Source organism: Panthera onca, chromosome E1 (genome assembly GCF_046562875.1).
Source record: "Panthera onca isolate mPanOnc1 chromosome E1, mPanOnc1 haplotype 2, whole genome shotgun sequence".
Lineage (NCBI taxonomy): Eukaryota > Metazoa > Chordata > Mammalia > Carnivora > Felidae > Panthera > Panthera onca.
In genome coordinates, this window is record NC_138352.1 from 54,607,086 (window position 1) to 54,625,947 (window position 18,862).

The 18,862-nt window shown below is 55.8% G+C and overlaps 1 protein-coding gene across 3 annotated transcripts in view; it reads left to right on the forward strand.

Annotated features, from left to right (window-relative positions):
- ARHGAP23 (Rho GTPase activating protein 23) overlaps window positions 1-18,862 on the forward strand; it is a 79,916-nt gene that overhangs the window by 3,609 nt on the left and 57,445 nt on the right. Inside the window, exon 1 of one of the 3 annotated variants that reach the window (XM_078437233.2) lies at window positions 4,025-4,157. The exons of the other annotated variants lie outside the window; for them this stretch is intronic. Coding sequence (XP_078293359.2) covers window positions 4,095-4,157 — 63 coding nt within the window. The 5' untranslated portion in view covers window positions 4,025-4,094. Of the gene's footprint in view, window positions 1-4,024; window positions 4,158-18,862 lie in introns of those variants that run through there. 3 annotated transcript variants of the gene reach the window in all.

The window sequence follows — 18,862 nt, forward strand, 5'->3', positions numbered from 1 at the left end:
TGCAGCTTACGGTGTGCTTTCAATCCATTATCAAATGTGACCCGCACATGGGAGACAGGCTGAGAAGCTCTTGTTGTTCTCATCTTACAGAGGGTGAAACAGGTTCAGAGAATGTCCTTTTCCTCAAAGACATAGAGCTATCAGGTGGGCGGGATGGGAACTTGAACCCAGGTCTTTGGACTCTCGAGTCAGTGCTCCTTGATGACACCATACGACTCCTAGCTGGCTCCTGGGCTAGGCCTGATCCTGACTGGATGGCTCTGGTCCGAGGACTCCTCCCTGACGGTGGGGAACACAGGTTCTCCCTCTGGAGCCCCACATGAACTGCTTTTTTCTTTACTCCACTCATCACCCTCTCAGGTCTCTCTCCCACCCAAGTCTCTCCCACAGCTCACCTGTGCTGCTTTCTTTCTTTCTTTTTTTTTAAAGTTTATTTATTTATTGAGAGAGAGAGAGAGCATGCTGGGAAGGCAGAGAGAGAGTCCCATGCAGGCTCTGCGCTGCCAGTGCCCAGCCCAAGTGCAGAGTTCGATCCCCTGAACCGTGAGATCAAGACCTAAGCCCAAATCAAGAGTCGGACGCTTCACCGACTGAGCCACCCAGGCACCCGTGTGCTGCTGTTTTTTAACAAGCCCGATTCCACTTCCTCACCCCTGACTCTTTCTCCCTGTATGAGCTGGCTCTGCCTCCTCCAGTCCCCTGAAAGTGCCCTCTCTGCCCAACACAGTGCCACTTCCTCTGGCCCCCTGCTTCCACTCTGTTCTTCTCTGTCGTCCTCACGCCCTCTTCCTTCCTCACGTGCCCCTAAAGGTGGGTGCTCCTCATGTCCCGTCCCCTACCCAGTCTCCTCCCTGCACCTGCCCTTGTAGAATCTGAATCACACTCCTGGTCTACTGACGACTTCCAAAGCCATGTCCCCCGTTCGGGCCTCTGCCCGCAGTTGTCCACTGGCAACACAGCCTGTAGGTTCAGTGTGCGGACTCTGGAGCCCACATGCCTGGGTTCAGATCCTGGCTGGACTTAGGTCAGAGACTCAAGCTCTCTGGGCCTCCGTTTCCTTAGCCGTAAGTGAGGATTATAGTATCTCTTTCACAGCTCCTTTGTAAGGCTGACCTGGAATAATACATACAAAGGCCCATAGGGGGCCTGGCATGCCCCCTCTCCCTCGAGAACACTCTCCTTCCCCCAACTCCCAGTTGGTCACCACATCCTGGGGTCTCTGATGTTTCTTGCCCCTGCCCTGGTGCAGTGTCTCCCCCACCCCGCTCCCCACCATTCCCATCTCCTCGTGGCCCTCCTTCTTTCTGGCAACGTGGCACATCTCTGCTTCAATCCCTGCCCCCGGCCAGGCTAGAATCAAAGTGCCTCAAGGCCCAGTCCCTCCCTCGTCATATCCCCGCCCACATTTCCTTCCTCTTCCCTCCATGCTTCCTGCCCACGTATGTACCTTCCATACCCTCTGCTTGGTGCCAGCCACGCCACTAGACTCTGCTTTCTCCTGCCTCCCTGCCTTTGCCTATGAGAGTCCTTTTCCCTGGAGCGCTCCCCCCATTCCCCACTCCACCCCACTGCCCCCCTCATCCGTGAAGCCCCCAGAAGCTCAAGGCCACCTCCTTGTGGAAGCCTTCCTCTGTTTCTCTAGCCTCCCTTTGCTCCTTTTCAGACATGTCACTACAGAGTCAGGATTGGTAAAAGCCAAGGACCCCTCAAGGGAAGGAGCTAGGTCTAATCTCCATCTTCCCAGGGGCGACCTCCACTCCCTCAACCCCTCATCTACTAGGGTTCCCACTAAGCATTTGTGAACAGAGGCAGGTGGCTGGGCTGGGGGGAGGGTCTTAGAAAGAGGGGAAGTATAAGGAGGGTCCTCAGTGAGGGACACCTTCTGCCCCTGTTCAGCGGTACTTCTAGGACCCCTAGAGCAAGAGTGTGCCCGCGATAGAGTGGATTTGGGGGTGGGTGGTGGGACCAGGGAGCGAGACCCGGGGAGTCTGAGGGAAAGGACGGGAGGAAGAGGGGCCGGAGGAGTTTGATGGGGGGAGGGCCGGGACAGGATGGGGGTACGGGTCAAGGTGCAGGAAGAGGTGGGAAGGGCAGCAGGGTGGGGGAAGAGCGCACTTTCTGGGAAGTGGGAGAGGGTGGGGGAGGTGAGCGCAGTGCATTGTGGAGGGAGGAATTCATCTGCTGGCCGGTGTGAGCTCATTTCCTCTCACTGCCTCCCGCAGGGTCTGAGGGCATCAGACTCTGGAAAAAGTGAGCCAGGGGCACCCCAGTGGTCACCTCCCTCCTCTCCTCCCCTCCCCCACAGCCTCAGTTCAGCCTGGATCCCTGATGCCACTGCTTCCCCCTCACACAGACAGCCCATTTGTTCTGAGAGAAAAGGACCCCCGAGCCAGGGTGGCAGCAAGTCTTGAACCACAGGAACCACGGGACAGAAAGAGGTAGAAACGGGAACGTTGTTGAAAACAAAGCAAGAGAATACAGGCAGCATGACGGATTACAGTTAGATAGCAGGAAGCACTTCTCAGAAGTGGGGGATAATTCCAGCTGCATGCGACCTTGATGGAGAGAGGAGGACAGGAAGAGGGGTCATTAAGTGCCCTTCCGTCATCGTAAAAGCATCCCTCTGCATGGACTTCCAGGGGATGTAAAAGAAATGAAATAAAACGTCAGATTTAAAAACAAGTCAGCGTCTCCTTCCTCAGGCTCACAGGAGCAGGGATGGCCCAGTTAGTGGCTGAGCCCCTCAACCCCCTCCAGGACCTGAGTCCCTGATCTTGCGGGGACTTGGGGTTGGTGATGGTGGTGAAGCAAGCAGGTTTTTGGTGGTCTTCTTGCCCCAGAGGGGTTGGGTGATTCCAGTAGGGAGAGTCAGTCTTCCACTTTCGTTGCCCGTCTTGTCCAAATCAAATTCCTATCTACCTGTGGCCTTTGCTTTCTTTCCTTCATAATCTGGGAGAAGGAATACAGGAGCCCTTGCAAACTGCAAGAAGGCATGGGAAAGAGGTAAGCATGGGCTGTCAGAAATAGGAAGTAAGAAGGACGTCAGTTAGATAGCAGAAAGAACTTTCCAGCAGAAATGAAGGACTGAAGGACTATCTCTTCCTGGCTCATCAGGAGATGGCCTGATGAGGGGTCCTGCTTGGGGGCAAGGAAATGAACTGGCTCAAGACCCCAGTGGCTCTTTGGGCCCATCTTGGAATGAAGCCCCAAAGGGAGGCTGTGGAGAGCGTGTAACTGGGAGGCCTGGGGGTATCTGGGCTCTCACTGTTGTCTACTGCAGAGCAGATCTATGGGCTGGTCCAGAGGCCTGAGCCCCAGGCTGGCTGGCTGGGGGTCTGAAGGGCTGGGGCACCTGCCCACCTCTTTCTTCCAGCCTCCATTCCTCTGTCTCCCTGGGGTCCTGGGCCGAGACTCTCCCTGGGACGGGGGCCCTAGATAGAGGGGCCCTATCTAGTCCCTTCCGCCCCCACCCCCATGGGCATCACCATCTCTGCCCTGTCTCCATGAGGATGGGAAAGCTCTGTAAGCCTTCTTCCGTCTTTCCGTCTCTTCAACCCGCGTTTCTCTTCATCTTTGTCTCTTTCTCTGCCACTCTCTACTCTGTCTCTAACTTGTCTCTGCCTCTTTCATGCTTTCTGTGTCTCTCAGTCTTTGTTTCTGAGCACCTCTGTCTGGTTGTGTTTCTCTCTGCTTCTCTCTGCCTTCCTTCCTCCTTGCCTCCCTCTCCCTGTGCTAGTTCTGGGTTCGGTGCCCTTGGCCTCTTTCCTGAGCCGGCCAGGATCACCATCTATCTGGGCCGGTTCCCGGGAGGCTAGTCCAAATTGTCTCCCTGAGACCACCTCCCTTCTCCGGGCTATACTGCCCTCTAGCTCCGCTGCCGGCGCAAACCCCTGCGTGAGCCCCCTTTACCAGTCAGCTGCCCTGGGGAGAGGTGGCGGGTGAGCCCCGTCGAGCGCAGGGGGCGGAGCGAAGGGGCTGGCCCCCGGGGGTGGGGGCGCTCCGCGCTCGGCCCCGCCCCCTCCGGCCCCGCCCCTCCCGGGTCCCTGCCCGCGCCCCCGGCAGTGCCCTGGCCGCAGAGCCGCCGCTGCCGCCCGATGAATGGAGTCGCCTTCTGCCTGGTCGGGATCCCGCCCCGCCCGGAGCCCCGGCCCCCTCAGGTGAGGGCGCTGGGCCAGGGGAGGGGGCGGATCCAGGCGCTGCGGGGGAGCTGGCCGCGGGGGGTCGGGGTCGCGGCGCCCCCGCTCGGCGGGCACAGCCGAGGGCGCACGGTGCGGCCACCGCGGGCACGGCTGCTGGGAACTTCGGCTGGTGGTGGGCCGGGGAGGGAGCCGGAGCGAGAGCTGCCCTGGGCAGGGGGCGGGAAGGAGGAAGGCAGGCCGGGGGCCGGGACGCGCACGCGGCTGCCAGGGCAGAGGGCACCGACCTGGGCAGCCGTGCCAGGCCCCCAGCGGCCGGGCAGCGGGGGCGGGAGGCCCGCGCCTTTTGTCCGGGTTTTTCAGGCGGGGCGCCTGCCGCTGTTTCCTCTGCCCGAGTTTTCGTTTTCCGTTGGCGAGGCCCCGGCACAGCTGGAGCGAGAGGGAGTGGGGGAGGGGGTTCCCGGAGCGGGATGTCCTTGGCCACTGGGGCCGGACACCCCCCTCCCCGCGCCACACTCGCCCCCTACCGGGCCGGGCCGCACGCCGAGCTTCGGGGAGCTGGGTCTGCCGCCCCACTGGCTCCTGGGACCGGGATCCCGGGTCCCGAGGGCTCCGCTGCCCTCCCCTCTGCCCCCTCGGGCTGGCTGTGGGTGGGTCTGGGCGCGGGGTGCCAGGGGCATTACTCAGCGCTGGGCTGCTTTGCTTGGATTCTTTCATCTACCAGCTGCTGAAGCTGGGGATGGGCCAGCAAGGGCCTCCGGGCCCCTTTGGAGCCAGCCCCCTACCTCCGAGCCTGGCTGCCCTGGGGCTACTGGAGTACCCCAACACACACCACCCTCCTTCCCAAGTTGAAGGGCTGGGCACTGTCAGGCCAGCTCTTTCCCAGTTTGGAAGAGTTTCCTAGGGGTCCAGGTTGTGGTCAAGGTCTGGGCTGAGGCCTCTTCCTCTTCTGACAAGGCTTACTGATGGATGTTCTTCCCTAGCTGCCTCCCCTTCCCACCATCCCACGTTGGAACTGGGGTCTGGTGCTTTGCAAACTCTTTCCGAGACTGGTGTGTTTCTCAGGAGCTGGATGTATGCTCAGTTCTCCCTCGGTCTGCATCTCTCTTCCTGGACTCTCCCTGCGCCTTTCAGCCAAAGTGTTTCCTAATTACAAACTTGAATTTCAGGATGGACAGGGGGTGGGGGTGGAGGTCATTAAGCCTGAGTCCCTTGGAGTCTCCCCCTCACCAACACATACTTCATCTCCACGCCCCCTACCATGTCCACCCCCACCCCCCACCCCTACCCCAGGCCCAGCTGGGGGTGGATGGAGTTTGATTCCCTGTGGTTCTCCCCCTCTGCCAGGGCAACAGCCTTATTCCCCAAAGTGGCTGCTCTCCCTGAGATGTGCTCATTGGCATGCGATTTGAATCTCCATTACATAACCAGTCATTTCGCCTCCAAACACAACCCAAAGGTCCCCCAGTCCCAGCCTCTTCCACTTGCTCACAAGGTGATTGGGTCGACCCCTAGGTGCCTGGAAACTCCAGTTCCGGCATCTGAGGCCTTGCCCTCCCCTTGGGAATGATGAGAGCAGTAAATCCCTTACCTCCAATGCTGGTTTCCAGGACCCCCAGAAGCCCCGGGAGCGGGCAGGGTGGGTATCAGGGTCTGAGACTACACAGTGATCGTGCCCGGGCTAGAACCTGGGTACCCTGATGAGAATCCTGGCATTAGGTGAAGCTTTGGAGAGGGGAGTGCTGTTAGGAAAGTGGCTTTAGGACACCGTGGGGAATGGGGCAGGCTTTCAAGGATCACAGCCCGAGCAGAGAGGGACTGAACCCAGTCCCTCTTGCGTAGGCCTTGTGCTGGGCTGCCTGGATGGGGACTTCTCTGACCCCTCATCAGGTTGCTCCTGAGCCCCTGCGGAAGGGGAGTTAGCTATCCAGGGGAACTTGTAGGGAGAGGCTTGTGAGCCAGTCTGGCTTGGATGTCACTCTAGGAAGTTTCCTCCGGTATAGTGGGTTACATAGTGGGTTACGTAGCTTCCTGTGATGTTGGCTTCCAGTGCAGGATTCTGGAGAGATTCATAGGGGATGCAAATATATTCAAATGAGTATATGTTCTTTGTGTGTGGGGGGGGTGTTTTTAAGGGAGGGAGTTGCTTTATTAATACAGCTGAGAGTTAAGAGATAGGTAGCAAGGTCAGGATTTTTTATAAATTACCTCATTTTGTCCTCACAACACCACTGTGACGTGGGTCCCGTTATTATCGGCATTTTACAGTTGAGGACACGGAAGCATAGACAGCTAATCGCTTGGCCAAGATCACATCATAAACAAGTGGTAGAGCCAGGCAATCTGGCTGCAGAGACCACACTCTCACCCTGCCATCCTGCTTCTCGGGACCTCCCTTGCCCTGCTGTCACTCCCACCCTGAATCTGGGTCCATCATGGACACAGCCCAAGAACAAGGTTAGCCTCTCGCTGGATTGGAGCTTGGATGCTTGTTGTCAGGCTGGTACCGGGAAGGCCACCGGAGGCCTCAGGGTGGCGAAGCCCCAGGCGCCCATCCATGTTGGTGGGTCTGGAATCCGCTCATTTACTCCTCCAACACCCCCACCCCCACCCCATGTTGGCCCATAGCACTTGGACTGTGGCTCAGTTCATTGGTGTTTTCCTTCCAAAGGGACATCAGCCCTGCTCTGTTGGCTGCAGGGGTTCAAAGGTGAGATATTGGCTTGGTCAGGGATTTGGACAAAGCCTGGTTTTAATTATCCTGCTGTGTCTCCCTCCCCAGGGAGAGCTATGAATAGGGCCTGTGGGAGCTGGCTCTGCCTTTCCCCAGCACCCCCCACCCCCTTCAAACAACCCGCCTTTAGATCCAGGCCCCCCTATTTCATGTGAAATTGTGCCAGCTCTTCAGCAAGGCAGTGCCAGTCAGTGCCAGGCAGACATCTCTTCCCCACTGCCTCAGTGGGCCGGCCAGCAGGCTGGGATGGCCTAGGGACTGCACTTGGGGTGAGTTTCAAGCTCTGTGGGAGTGGAGTTATTCATCACCTGTCAGAAGTGGGGCGGGACCAGAGGGGTCATCTTGTCCAACTCCTTCATGCCACAGTGGGGAAACTGAGGCCAGAGAGTGCCCAAGGTCAGGTACCCCGTGCGTGGTGGACATGAACCCAGGTGTCCTGATTTCCAGGCCTTGATTCTCTCCACTTTGTTCTGTTCATGATGCCCCCCCCCCCCCCCCTCAGTGCAGGGTTCTGGGATTGGGCCTTGGGAGAGAGGGGAGGAGCACGGATGAGTGGACAATGTGTCCCGTTCATCTCTGTGTCCCCAGTGGCCAGCACAGCGCCTGGCACAGAGCGGCTCTCTATAAATGTTTATGAAGTGCAGGCCAGGGAGCAGCCCTTCTCCTGGCCTCCCAGGGTGCCCCGTGCCCAGCTCTACCCCTGGCATTGTGACAGTTGGTCTACACATCAGTCTCCCCCATTATCCTGGAGTTAGTTGAGGACAAGAAAATAATAATAAGAACCACTTCCATAGTGTTTACCACTAGGTAAATGCATTCTCACTATCCCACTTAACAGGTGAAGAAACTGGCACAAATAAATTGTGTCTCCCTAAGGTCATGCGGCTAGTAGTAAGTGGCAGGGCTGAGGAATTGACTGTGCTCTCAACCTCATTCCAAGCAGCCCCAAAGGTGCGGTGTTTGTCTTGTTGTCCACAGGGCCAGGCACACAGCCGGTGCTCAGAGAATGTTTGTTGACTGACTGATTGACAGAATATGGAAAAACCACAGAACCCTGTAATCTCACCCTTTGGAAGTAGCTGGAGTTGGAGTCTTGGGAAGGCAGCCTAGAGGTGCATCACTGTGTTATCTGTGCTGGGAGTGCCTGATCTAAACCTAGAGAGGAAAGGAAAGCTACTCACACCTGGTCACGACTGCCTTCTAAGGCTTAACAGGGGCCACTGGGGGGCCTCAGTCTTCTGGCTTCTGTCTTGCTCTCACTCCCTCCTTCTCCCCCCCCCCCCCCGAATTCTAAGGGGATGGTGCTGAGCAGCGGGCACATGGGTAAAGACTACAGGTAGGATTACTGAGTCCCATTCCTTTTTCATCTCTCTGGCCCTGAGATCTTCAGCCCAAGGCATCACCTTGGTGGAAAATTCTGCCCTTTTCAAGTTGGAGGGTGGACAGAGTGTCTGGTTTAAGGCGTGGCTCATCATAGCTGCCTCTCTACCTCTCCTCCGTGGGAAGAGGTTGAATTTCCAGCCACCTCCAGTCCTAAACCTTAGCCCCAGGGTCGTCTCCTCCACCCGCCTCAAACCCACGTGCCCCTGGGCAGGTGGCTTCTTTCCCTCTGACTATCCCTCTGCTCCCCATTTGCTGGTCTGCAATAACATCAGTCATCCGCCATGCCCAGGCCACACTTCATCTGCTGGCAAAGGCTGCTGGGAAGGTCTCTAAGAAAAACGAAGATCCCAGCCTGGGGATGTCCTTTTAATACAGACAGGCAACCATGGGAGACAAGAGGCCTGGGCCCCTCGGCACGTTGGGAGGCAGGTTGGTTGTTCGGGCCCTGCCTTCCGCCTGCTAAGGTTCAACTTGCAGCTCTTACCCTTTACTCACTGTGTGACTGGGACCTTGTGACTGAGTTATTTAGTTGTTTTTAGCCTCAATTTTCATATCGCTGAAATCACCCCTCAAAGTCATTGACAGGATTCAAGGGGGTGATACAGGTAGAGTGGCTGACATGAGATAATTTCACCTACTAGGAGCAGCTATTATGAAACAGATAATCATCAATGGATGGAAATGAGAACAACATGCTTTTGGTGCAATAAAGAGAACCCCCCGTCTGGTCCGAGCAAATGAGCTGCCCCTGGAGGTAATGAGGCTCCTGTCAGTGGAGGTGAACAAGCACAAGCTGGTCTAGAAGGAATTCAGGCATGGGGTGAGGAGCTGAGACAGAAACTTTAAGGGCCCTGCTTTGGGAGCAGCACCGTGTGGTAGGAAGTTAGAGGAGCGGGTGAGACCCGGTTTCTGCTGTGGGGTACTGGGGAGAAGGGGCAGAACCCCAGCGTCCTGGGAACCTGAGATGGCTGCTGTGGTTTGGGGCTGTGAGGCTCCTCTAGGAGAGGGAGTCCTGGGAGGCTGCCTGGAGGAGGCCTGGAAGGACGGCTGTGGTTCTGAAGGATGGGAGAAGGAGGGGGCCACTGCAGGCCTGGGCAGGGCTTGCTGGTTGAGGGGCAGTGAGGCACATGGGCCACCAGTCCTGAAGTCGGCTCCAAGGCTGCCTTCACATCCTGGCAGCCCGAGGGGGTATGGTGGCAGAGGAGGGGGATCTGCCAGCTCCCCGTCCCCCCATGCCCCAGCCCTCTCCTGAAGGAGGGGCCAGGGTTACTCCCAGTGGCAAAGAGCTGGGGCCTGTAAAGAGCGGAACTGGGGGAAAGAAAGACTTCTTATGCCCAGTGCATTTGGGGGCGTCTGGGGGTCGGGGGAACAGTGGGGCCTTTGTCCCCAGCCTCCGGGAATCTGGCCGAGGAGGAGCCATCCCTGGGTCTGGCTGGGCCCTCAGCAGGCAGGTCCTCTTTGAAGTGACCCTTTCAAAGCTCAGCCTGAATCCCTGGGAGGAGAGACAGCTCAGGGCGGGGCTTAGGAATGACTGGGACCCGCAAGCCAAGGATGGAAACAGACCCAGTGCCAGCCTCTTTGTGAGGGCAGGCTGGCAGGAGGGGCGTGGGCTGGAGGAATTTGGCCAAGCTAGGGGGACATGTGGAAGCCATGTAGGAGGACAACCACTCCAAGAGGCTTGGCCCCAAGTGTGGGTCAATATAGAGAAGGGTAGAGTTCACTTTGGCCCTGTGCCCGGTTTCTATCAGTCCCCACATTGATTTCTGTCTGATTCTGGGCTCCTAAATCCACAGCTGCATCTTCCCTTTTAATTTCCTCAAAGAGCACGAGAACACTCCTTGGAGGGAATCTGGTGCCAACACAGGACTTAGAGCCCCCAGTTGGAGGGACGGTGGCAGTCTGGCCTATTGGAGCTTTTCCTGCTCTTGAGAACCCCCCAAAAGGCTGGAGACTCCCACCCCCCATCACACTCTCCTTCATTCTGGATGTGAAGGAAACTCTGGATTGTTCTCCAAGAGAAAGGGAAGGAGGGAGAGAGAGGCCAAATGAAGGGGAGACATCTTTGAAAATTTCAACTGGAAGGTTTTTATAGGCAGCACCTCCCCCTCCCCCACCACCTCCCAACTCCCTGCTTGACTCATGGGGGAGCCAAGGCCTAGAGAAAGGCCAAGGTCAAAGGGATAAAGGCAGAGGGAAGGGACAGGCAGAAATGGGAGGAAGATGAAGGACAGAAGCTAGGTGGGGAGATGGTGCAGGTGGCTGCATAGTTATACGTAATCCCCGGGCAGTGGAGAAGTTTCCAGAGTCTCTTCAGCTCTGACCTGCCGTGATTCTATGAAAGGAGGGAGAGGAAGGAGCGGCTGGCCGTTGGTGGGTTTTTTTTGGACTGAGCAGTGGACAGTGGCACCTTGGTGAGCCCAGGTGAGCTCGGGTGAGACCTGTACCCCACCCTGAGGCTGTTTTCTAGTTCATGTCCCCACACCCCGATCTGTCCTTGGCATCCTGGCACTCTCTATACTTGAAATGATTCTTCTAAATCTTCCTTTCTTCTTCTGAGGGTGTGGCCCCTGGTTCCTCCCCAAGAGAGGGGGAGGAGGGAACTGAGCACCCCCGGGCCCTGATGGGGGGCTGTGGGTGGTTCTGGTACTCTCCTGTATCTCACACTGGCATCTGCAGAGCTGAGCCTTCATTAACTCTAATGAATCCTTGGCACTGGGCCCTTCCACTGCCCTGCAGCTCCTGGTGGGGGTGAGGGGGCAGCTGAGATTGAACCCAGAGCCCAGGAGGTGGTGAGATGTCTGCTAGAGGGGAGTAGGAGGCAGCAACCAGACTGAGACTGCTGCTGGGACAGAAAAACAGCCCTCTTTCCTTCCTTCCTGGGAGCTTTTCCTCCTCTGGTGGCTCCCACGCGCTTAGGTCCCCACTGTGCTGGCTAAAGTGTTATCTGAGAGACTGGGTGCAGCCTGGGGCGCTGAGGACATTCCCAGGCCTGGCATATACATAGAGTGTCCCTAACTTCGTGGGGGTTAGAAGGAGCAGACTTCAGGAACTGGAAAATCAGGCAGTGGCCAGATCTCAATGCAAACCGACCTTTGTTCATTTGGTGACCATTTCCTACGCACTGTCTGTGCTCTCAGCTCTCTCTGTGGGTCTTGGGATCTGGATGAGTAAGACACAGCCCTGCCCTCAAGGGGTTCACTGTCTGCCTTTCCTACCACCCAAAAGCTCCAGTACAATTTCCTTAACCGTGGGTTCTGAGATTTATCTCTATACTGTCTGCCAGTCTAGAACATTCTTTGCTGCCCCCTGCCAAAAATATTAACATAAAAATGGCCTGGCCTAACTGGGGAGTCAGACAGACAGAAGCAGACACAAGGGGACATCATCAGAGTGTGAATGGGGTCACAAAGGTGGAAAGACTGTCGGTGGGTAGAATTGCCATACGAGGTTAGTAAAAAACCAGTTGGTGATAGGATTAATCTCCTTTCTCTCATGTCCTGTTTCCAAACCTATCGTTGAGGATTTTTTTTTTCTTTTTTTTACTTTGAGAGAGAGAGAGAGGCAGAGAGGGAGGTAGAGAGAGAATCCCACGCAGGCTCTGCACTGTCAGTGTGGAGCTGGATATGGGGCTCAAGCTCATGAACCACGAGATCATGACCAAAATCAAGAGCTGGATGCTTAACCAACTGAGCCACCCAGGCACCCCAAGTTGAGGATGCCCCAAGTTCTTTTATGAAACGGCCATCATGCAGTGGTTGTATATTTACTGATACAAGAATTGAGACCCTAAGAGGGCAGACAACTTCGTCAAAGGTCAGCTAGCATCTGAATTTAAATCTGGGTCTTTCTGAATCCTAAGCCTGTCCTGTGGTCACTGCTGCCCTCCTCAACAAGAAAAAAGCCTGGAGGACAGCCACCGCACTCTGGGAAGGTGGACCCTTCCCCCTGTCCCCAGCTAAGCCTTGAAATCCAAGTAGGGGTTGATATAGTGAAGGAGAGGGGAGGGCAGACATCACCTGGTGGTGGATGCAGACAGGACAATTGTGTTCTGCTTCTCCATGACTCTGCTGTGTACCAGGGTTCTCCCTGTGCCTGCTTGGAATCAGTGTTTGCTCTTGAGCGGTGTAGGGGTGCCCAGGGCTCCATCAATAGATATGGGCAAAGCCCCTGCCTCCTCAAAAAAGGCTCCAGCTCTGAGGGGGAAAAGGCTTCACTGAGGAAGCTTGCCAGGGCTTGAAAGATGTCTGCAAGAAACAAGAGGGACTCATGGAGTGGGGAGAGAGTGCCATTCCAGATAGGGGTTTGGCATGAGCAAAGGTGTGAAATAGCCTGGCTTCTTATGGCATCAGTGAGTGCAAGACCGAGAGTAGAGATGAGACTGTCAAGGCCAATGAAGGCCAGATCCTACCCCTCTCCTCCACCATCATGGCAGACCCCTCATGCCACACTAAGGAGCTTACTTGCTTCCATAGATACTTTGGAACCATGGAGGGTGTTAGGCGATGGGATGCTGCAGACCAAGCGAGAGATGAGGGCTGAAACGGGAGGTGGAGGTGGAGAGGACAAGGCAGGAATGGGAGGTATCACCCTTTCCCCCTTACCAGAAATTTCCCATACCATGTCTTCCCCTTCCTTGCCTCCTCTGTTTTTTAAACTCCTATTCATCCTTCAATGTCCAGTTCAAATATTCTTCTCTGTAAGTGCCACCCCCCACCCCCCGTTTCCTCAAATATATGGGGATTTCCTCCTCTGGGTAGTAGAGACCTTAAACCCCATGAGGGTAGGGACTTAGTCCTGTTCGTTGCTTTATCTCCAACTTCTAGACCAGGACCTGTTGACCGATGAAGGAACAGTCCCGAAGCACCTGGCACACATTGTGGGAACCACATATTTGTGGCAACTAGCATTTATTATTTCCATGCCAGGAAATACTACTGTGCACAAGATTATTTCTGCTTTATGATTGTAGAAACCTCAGAGAGGTTAGTAACTAGTCCAAGGACACACAGCTAGGAAGTGTGCAGTTTGGGATTCAAACCCAGATCCCTTTGAATCCTGTTTAGGAATGTTTAAACACTAAGCTCTATGGCCTCTTATCTGTTGCATGCCTGTCTCTTCGTAAAATCAGGGGCTGTTTCATTAATTAAAAAAAAAAATCCTTTGTGGACTACTGAGCTCAGATTTGTTCAGCAACTGGTATGTATCAAACGCTTAACACTGAACCCTCTCAAGGACCCCATTTACAAGTCTCCAAGACAGGCTTGGGGGAGGGAAGAGACTTGACTGGGGACACACAGCTGGGACTTGATCCTAGGTCTCTTTGCCTCCTCACTCTCAGTGACACATAGTCAGTAGTCCTAGGATGGGACTAGGGGCTGGGCTCTGAGGTTGACTGACTTGTTTGGGGACACACAAGGGGCAGCACTAGGCCAGGGACTGAGTCCCCAGCCCCTAGCCCAGTGTGCTCCTTCACCGATGAAGAAAGGGGGGGGGGGGTGGTAATCCAAAGGCAGGCCTGGGGGCTGTTGTAATTTCCCAAGCGCCAGCCCTCTGTCAGACAGGTGAGTTCCAAGATGGGGGAGGGGGTGACGTGGTGCTGGGGTGGGCAGGGGCCGGCAGGGGCGGTGTCTTTTCTTTATTTTTATTTTTTTGAGAGAGAGCGCGCGAAAGCGAGAGAGCAGGCGGGCTATCTAGGGAGAGGGGCAGAGGAAGAAAGTGAATCTTAATCAGGCTCCATGCTCAGGGCGGAGCCCCAGATGGGCTCCATGCCATGATCCTGGGATCCTGACCTGAATGGAAATCAAAAGTCTGACCCTCAGCGGACTGAGCCCCCCAGGCGCCCCCCAGGGACGGTGTCTCAAAGGCGGCAGAGCCTTACAGGGCCTTGATGGAAGAGGGTGAGAGGATTCCATCGGCTGCACAGCATCAGTGGGGGTATCAGCCACGGGGTGACCTGAAGGACCTCCAGCCGCCGGGAAGGACGCAGGGGTGAGCTGGGGCCCGGGGTGGTGCTGGCTGTGGGCACCGCCTCTGGTGGAGCGCCCCTTCCCCGCTCGTTCCCAGGCCGGCCCCCACCCGCCAATCAGACACGCGCGCTGCTCCCCATTCGCATTTCATTTGCATGGCCACACCCCTCCGCTCCTGCCACTCAGCCTCCGCTCCCCTGTGCTCCTGGCAGGACCCCGCCGCCGCGTTTCTGACCCCCAGCACAGGGCTGGCGTGGGCGGGCCGGGGCTGGGGGCTGCAGGGCTGGAAGGGCCGACCTGGGCTGCCAGCCTGGCCGCACTATTCATAGCTCGGGCTGGCGTAGTTCGCATACTTGGCGTTTCTCACGTCTGGCTGGTCTGAGGCTGCCGCCCCTCCGCGCTCCTCCCACCCTGCTCGCCTCTCCCCTTACCCTTTCCTCGCCCTGCCTCCTCCGCGACCTCCTACCTCTCTGCCAGTCTTCCAGAAATCTAGAGGTGGCCCAGCCCACAGGAAGAAACTGAGGCCCGGAGAGGGGGCGTGTCTTTCGCCCTGGCCTCCGGGGAGAAACTGGTAGTAATGAGGCGTGTAATGAGGTGGCTAAGAGCCTGGGCTCTGCCCGCAGACAGACCTGGGCTTGAGTCAGAGCAGCCACTAGCTGCGGGACCCTGGCAAGTTCTTTAGCTTGCAGTCGGGAGGTTTTTTGGAAGAGACCTGGAGGCTGAGGGTTCATCAGTTAAGAGAATGTGAGGGAGGGGGAAGAGAGATCTGGGAATGAGGTGGGCCAGCCCTGCCTGGGTGGACAAAGGCCTGGCCAGCTGGGGTGTGGGGGGGGGGGGGGACAGAGGACACTGAAAAGGGCATTGGAGCAGCTTCCCTTTTGTTCCCCATCCCTTACTCCCTTCTTCCAGCACCCCCACTTTCTGGATCCAGTTTCCACTGATAAAGGGGCAGGGGTACAAAAACATGGCCGACATCTGAAGCAGCCCCTGCTGCAGACAGACTCCTCCCGGAGACAGGGTTCTGGCCACCGTGGGCTGTCCCTGAAGAGAGGCTCTTTGATTCCTTCGCATTCAGAAACAGTGTGCCGAGCACACTCATAAATATGTAGACACTAACTCAAGAGTGATGTGAGTCAAGACGGTGCACAGGGAGCTGACCCAGTCTGGCGCCCAGAGGAGGAATCCCTGGGGAAGTGACTTTTTGCTGAGAACTACTGGATAGGTAGGAATTAAGTAGGGTGTGGGTTGGTGAGGCGCGGAGGGAGCTGGGGAAAAGAGAACAGCATTCCAGAAACAGCGTGTGCAAAGGACCTCAGGCTGGAAGGGTGCCTAGTCCCTAAAGGAACTGGAAGTAGACCAAGGTAGCAGAACACAGAGGAAAGGGGGGTAGTGGGTGTGGAACCTGGAGGCACGTCCCACAGGGCCTGGTGGTCATAATATGAAAACAGTTAGTGTGGACTCTCAGGGATCAGAGGAGTGATAGCAGCTTGGAACAGAGTGAAGAACATGGTGAAATGGTGAAGGGGGTGTAGACTCGGGAGACATTTCGGAAGCAGGGTCCTCTCTGATGGGTGGGATATAGGGCCATAGGCCATCAAGCCTCCCATTTGTTGGTTCCCAGAATGCTTTCCCAGCAACTTTGTCGGGCTGTGATCCTTACCTTCATTTTGTAGCTGAGGAAATAAGAAAACCGAGTACGCTTGAGGTCACACAGCGAGAAAAGAGCAGGGGCGAGTGGGATCCTTTCTCCACATCAGCCTTCCTGCTACGACAGTGATCTCTCTCTCTCTCTCTCTCACTAGCCTCCTGTCTTCCACTCCTCAGTGCCCTGCACCAAGCATTCCCTACCTAGGACCAGTCAGGGTGGGGGACCCAAGGGGCCAAGGTGATGAGTGTGTGTGTGTGTGTGTGTGTATGTGTGTGTGTGACACTTGTCCCAAGAGGCTGTTCTGCTGTTCAATGAGGTAATGCGTGTGCAGCATGCCCAGCATATAGTAAGGGTTCAATCTTAATTACTGCTGTGACAGTCACTATGTCCCAAATTCAGGGCCAGGCAATTGGTGAGGGGTAGGATCTGAGGCCAAAAGCGATGCCATCTGTCTTCTGACCGCAGGGCCCAGCCCAGAAACCATCCCGGCTCTCGTGGGCAGGAAGCAAGGGAGGTTGTTTGTCCTTGCAGAGCCACCGTCCCCCTCCACCCTTCCAGCTGCCTCTGGGGCATCATGGGCTGGATTAGGGAGAGGTTCAGCTCACAGGCTGGGTGAAGGGATGACCCAGGCGGGTTGGGCAGGGCCTGGGATGAGGGGGTGGGTGGTTTCAGGGGTGGGGCTGAGAGCCTCTCCCTGCAGGGAGCCCCATGTACCCTGGGGGAGACTTTCGGAATCTGCTGAGACCTGTTCTGGGAGGGGATGTGGTCTCAGCTTGAGTAGAACTGAGCGCTCCCCTGAAAGAAACCAGTGGGTGCACCTGTTGCTTCTGCCCAGGTGGTCGGACAGCAGGAAGAATTTCCCGAGAGGGATGTGTGGGGCCGTAGGGCGAGCTGCTCCCAGAGTTCTCCTCCAGTCTCCCCTGAAATGAGCTGTCCAGTGTGGATGGAGTAGGAGAATGAATATAATTTTGGAGCAGAATCATTGAAAGTATTCTCCTGCCTCCAGGAATGACTGCCCTGAATATGATCTAGTCTGAAAAGGGGTCCTGGCTTCTTTCCAGTACTCCTTGACGAAGGGAGACCCTTCCTAAGTCTCACAGTCGCTCTGTCCTTCTGCAGGGAACCCTGCTGTCTGTAGGAGATGGGGCAGGGTTGGGGGCTGAGGGGCCTGGAGAATGCAGCGGGGAGAAGAGGGCTGGAGGAAATAAGGGCACCCTGCCCACTCTGGGCTGTGAGGAAGAGAAGTGTGCCAGACGTGGGCCAGCAGGGGGCTCTGCTGCACAGGGGACCTGCCAGCATCGCTCACCAGAATGTGCGCCCTCCAAGGTGTAGGCATGTTTTTCTTGGAGTGTGTGCCTGAGAAAGCATTTGAGAACAGGGACTTGCCTCTGCGTGCACACCCTTGTGTGTGTATGTGTTACAGGTGGTGTGGAAGCATGTGTAGTCTTGGAACAGACGTGTGTGGTAAGGGAGGTGAGGCCGCAGGAACCCCACGGTTAGCCCAGCTTTTGCTAGGGAAGCTCTTCCAAGGTTCTGGTGCCCTGGGAGGTGACATCCCAAGAGTTTGTTCATCCTTTGGTCCAGATGGTAGGTCTCATCAATGCCAAAGACTCACCGCGTGCAAGGTTCAGACCCCCCTGGCAGCCTGAGAGCTCCTCCTATTCGGGGACTACTAGGGCCCCAAAGATGACAATAGGGTCTCTGAAAAGGCATAATGGAGGGGGGGGGTGGGTAAAGCCCTCCGGACAGGAGGTGCCCAGCTTTTCTGGGCAACCTCTGTGGGCAGGACCTGCTCCCCTGCCCGCCCTGGGAGACCGGTTCATTTGTTCCATATTCTTTCAAGAGCGTGCTTTAAAATTTGAATTTGAATGTGACTTGGTCATTTTTTTTTTATTATTGTAGTAAAAGACACATACTGTAAAATTTACCATCGTAAGTGTTTGGTTCAGTGGCGTTCAGTACATTCCCACTGTGCAACTGTCCCCACCGTCCATCTCTAGCACATTTTCGTCTTTTCAGACTGAAACTCCATACCCATTAAACAGTAACTTACTTTCCCCTTTCCCCTTGGCAGTCACCATTCTATTTTCCATCTCTATGAATCTAGATATCTCATACAAGCAGCATCAACCAACGTTTGCTCTTTTGCTCCCGGCTTATTTCACTAAGCATACCGTCTTCAAGGTTTTTCCGTGTTATGTGGGTTAGAATTTCCTTCCTTTTTAAGACCAAATAAATTCTATTGTATGGAGATACCACATTTTGTTTATCCATTCATGCGTCAATTGACATTTGGGTCGTTTCCACCTTTTGGCCATCGCGAATAACGCTGCCGTGAACATGGGTGTGCCCGTATTGCTGTGAGTCCCTGTTTTCACTTTTTTGTTTTTAAAGGTTATTTATTTATTTTGAGAGAGAGAGAGAGAGAGAGAGAGAGAGCACGAGCAGGGGAGGGGCAGAGGAGGGAGAGAGAGAGAATCCCAAGCAGGCTCCACGCTGTCAGCGCAGATCCCAAAGAGGGGCTCAGTCTCACAAGCTGTGACATCATGACCTGAGCTGAAATTAAGAGTCAGACGCTTAACTGAGCTACCCAGACGCACCCCCCCCCGACTCCCCCTCCCCACTTTCACTTCTTCGGGAGACCTAGCCAGAGTGGAATTGCTGGATCCTGTGTTAATTCTGTTTAATTTTATGAGGAACTGCCAGGCTGTTTTCCACAGCAATGGCACCATTCTGCGTTCTACCAGCAAAATATACAGGTGGAGCACCGGGTGGCTCAGTCGTCTCACTTCAGCTCAGGTCACGATCTCACGGTATGTGAGTTCGAGCCCCACACCGAGCTTGCTGCGGTCAGCACAGAGCCTCTGTCGATCCTCGAGCTTTCGATCCTCTGTCCCCCTCTCAGCCCCTCCCCAACTTGCATTCTCCCTCTCTTAAAAATAAACATTAAAAAAAAAAAAACGCATACAGGTTCCAGTTTCTCCATATCCTTGCC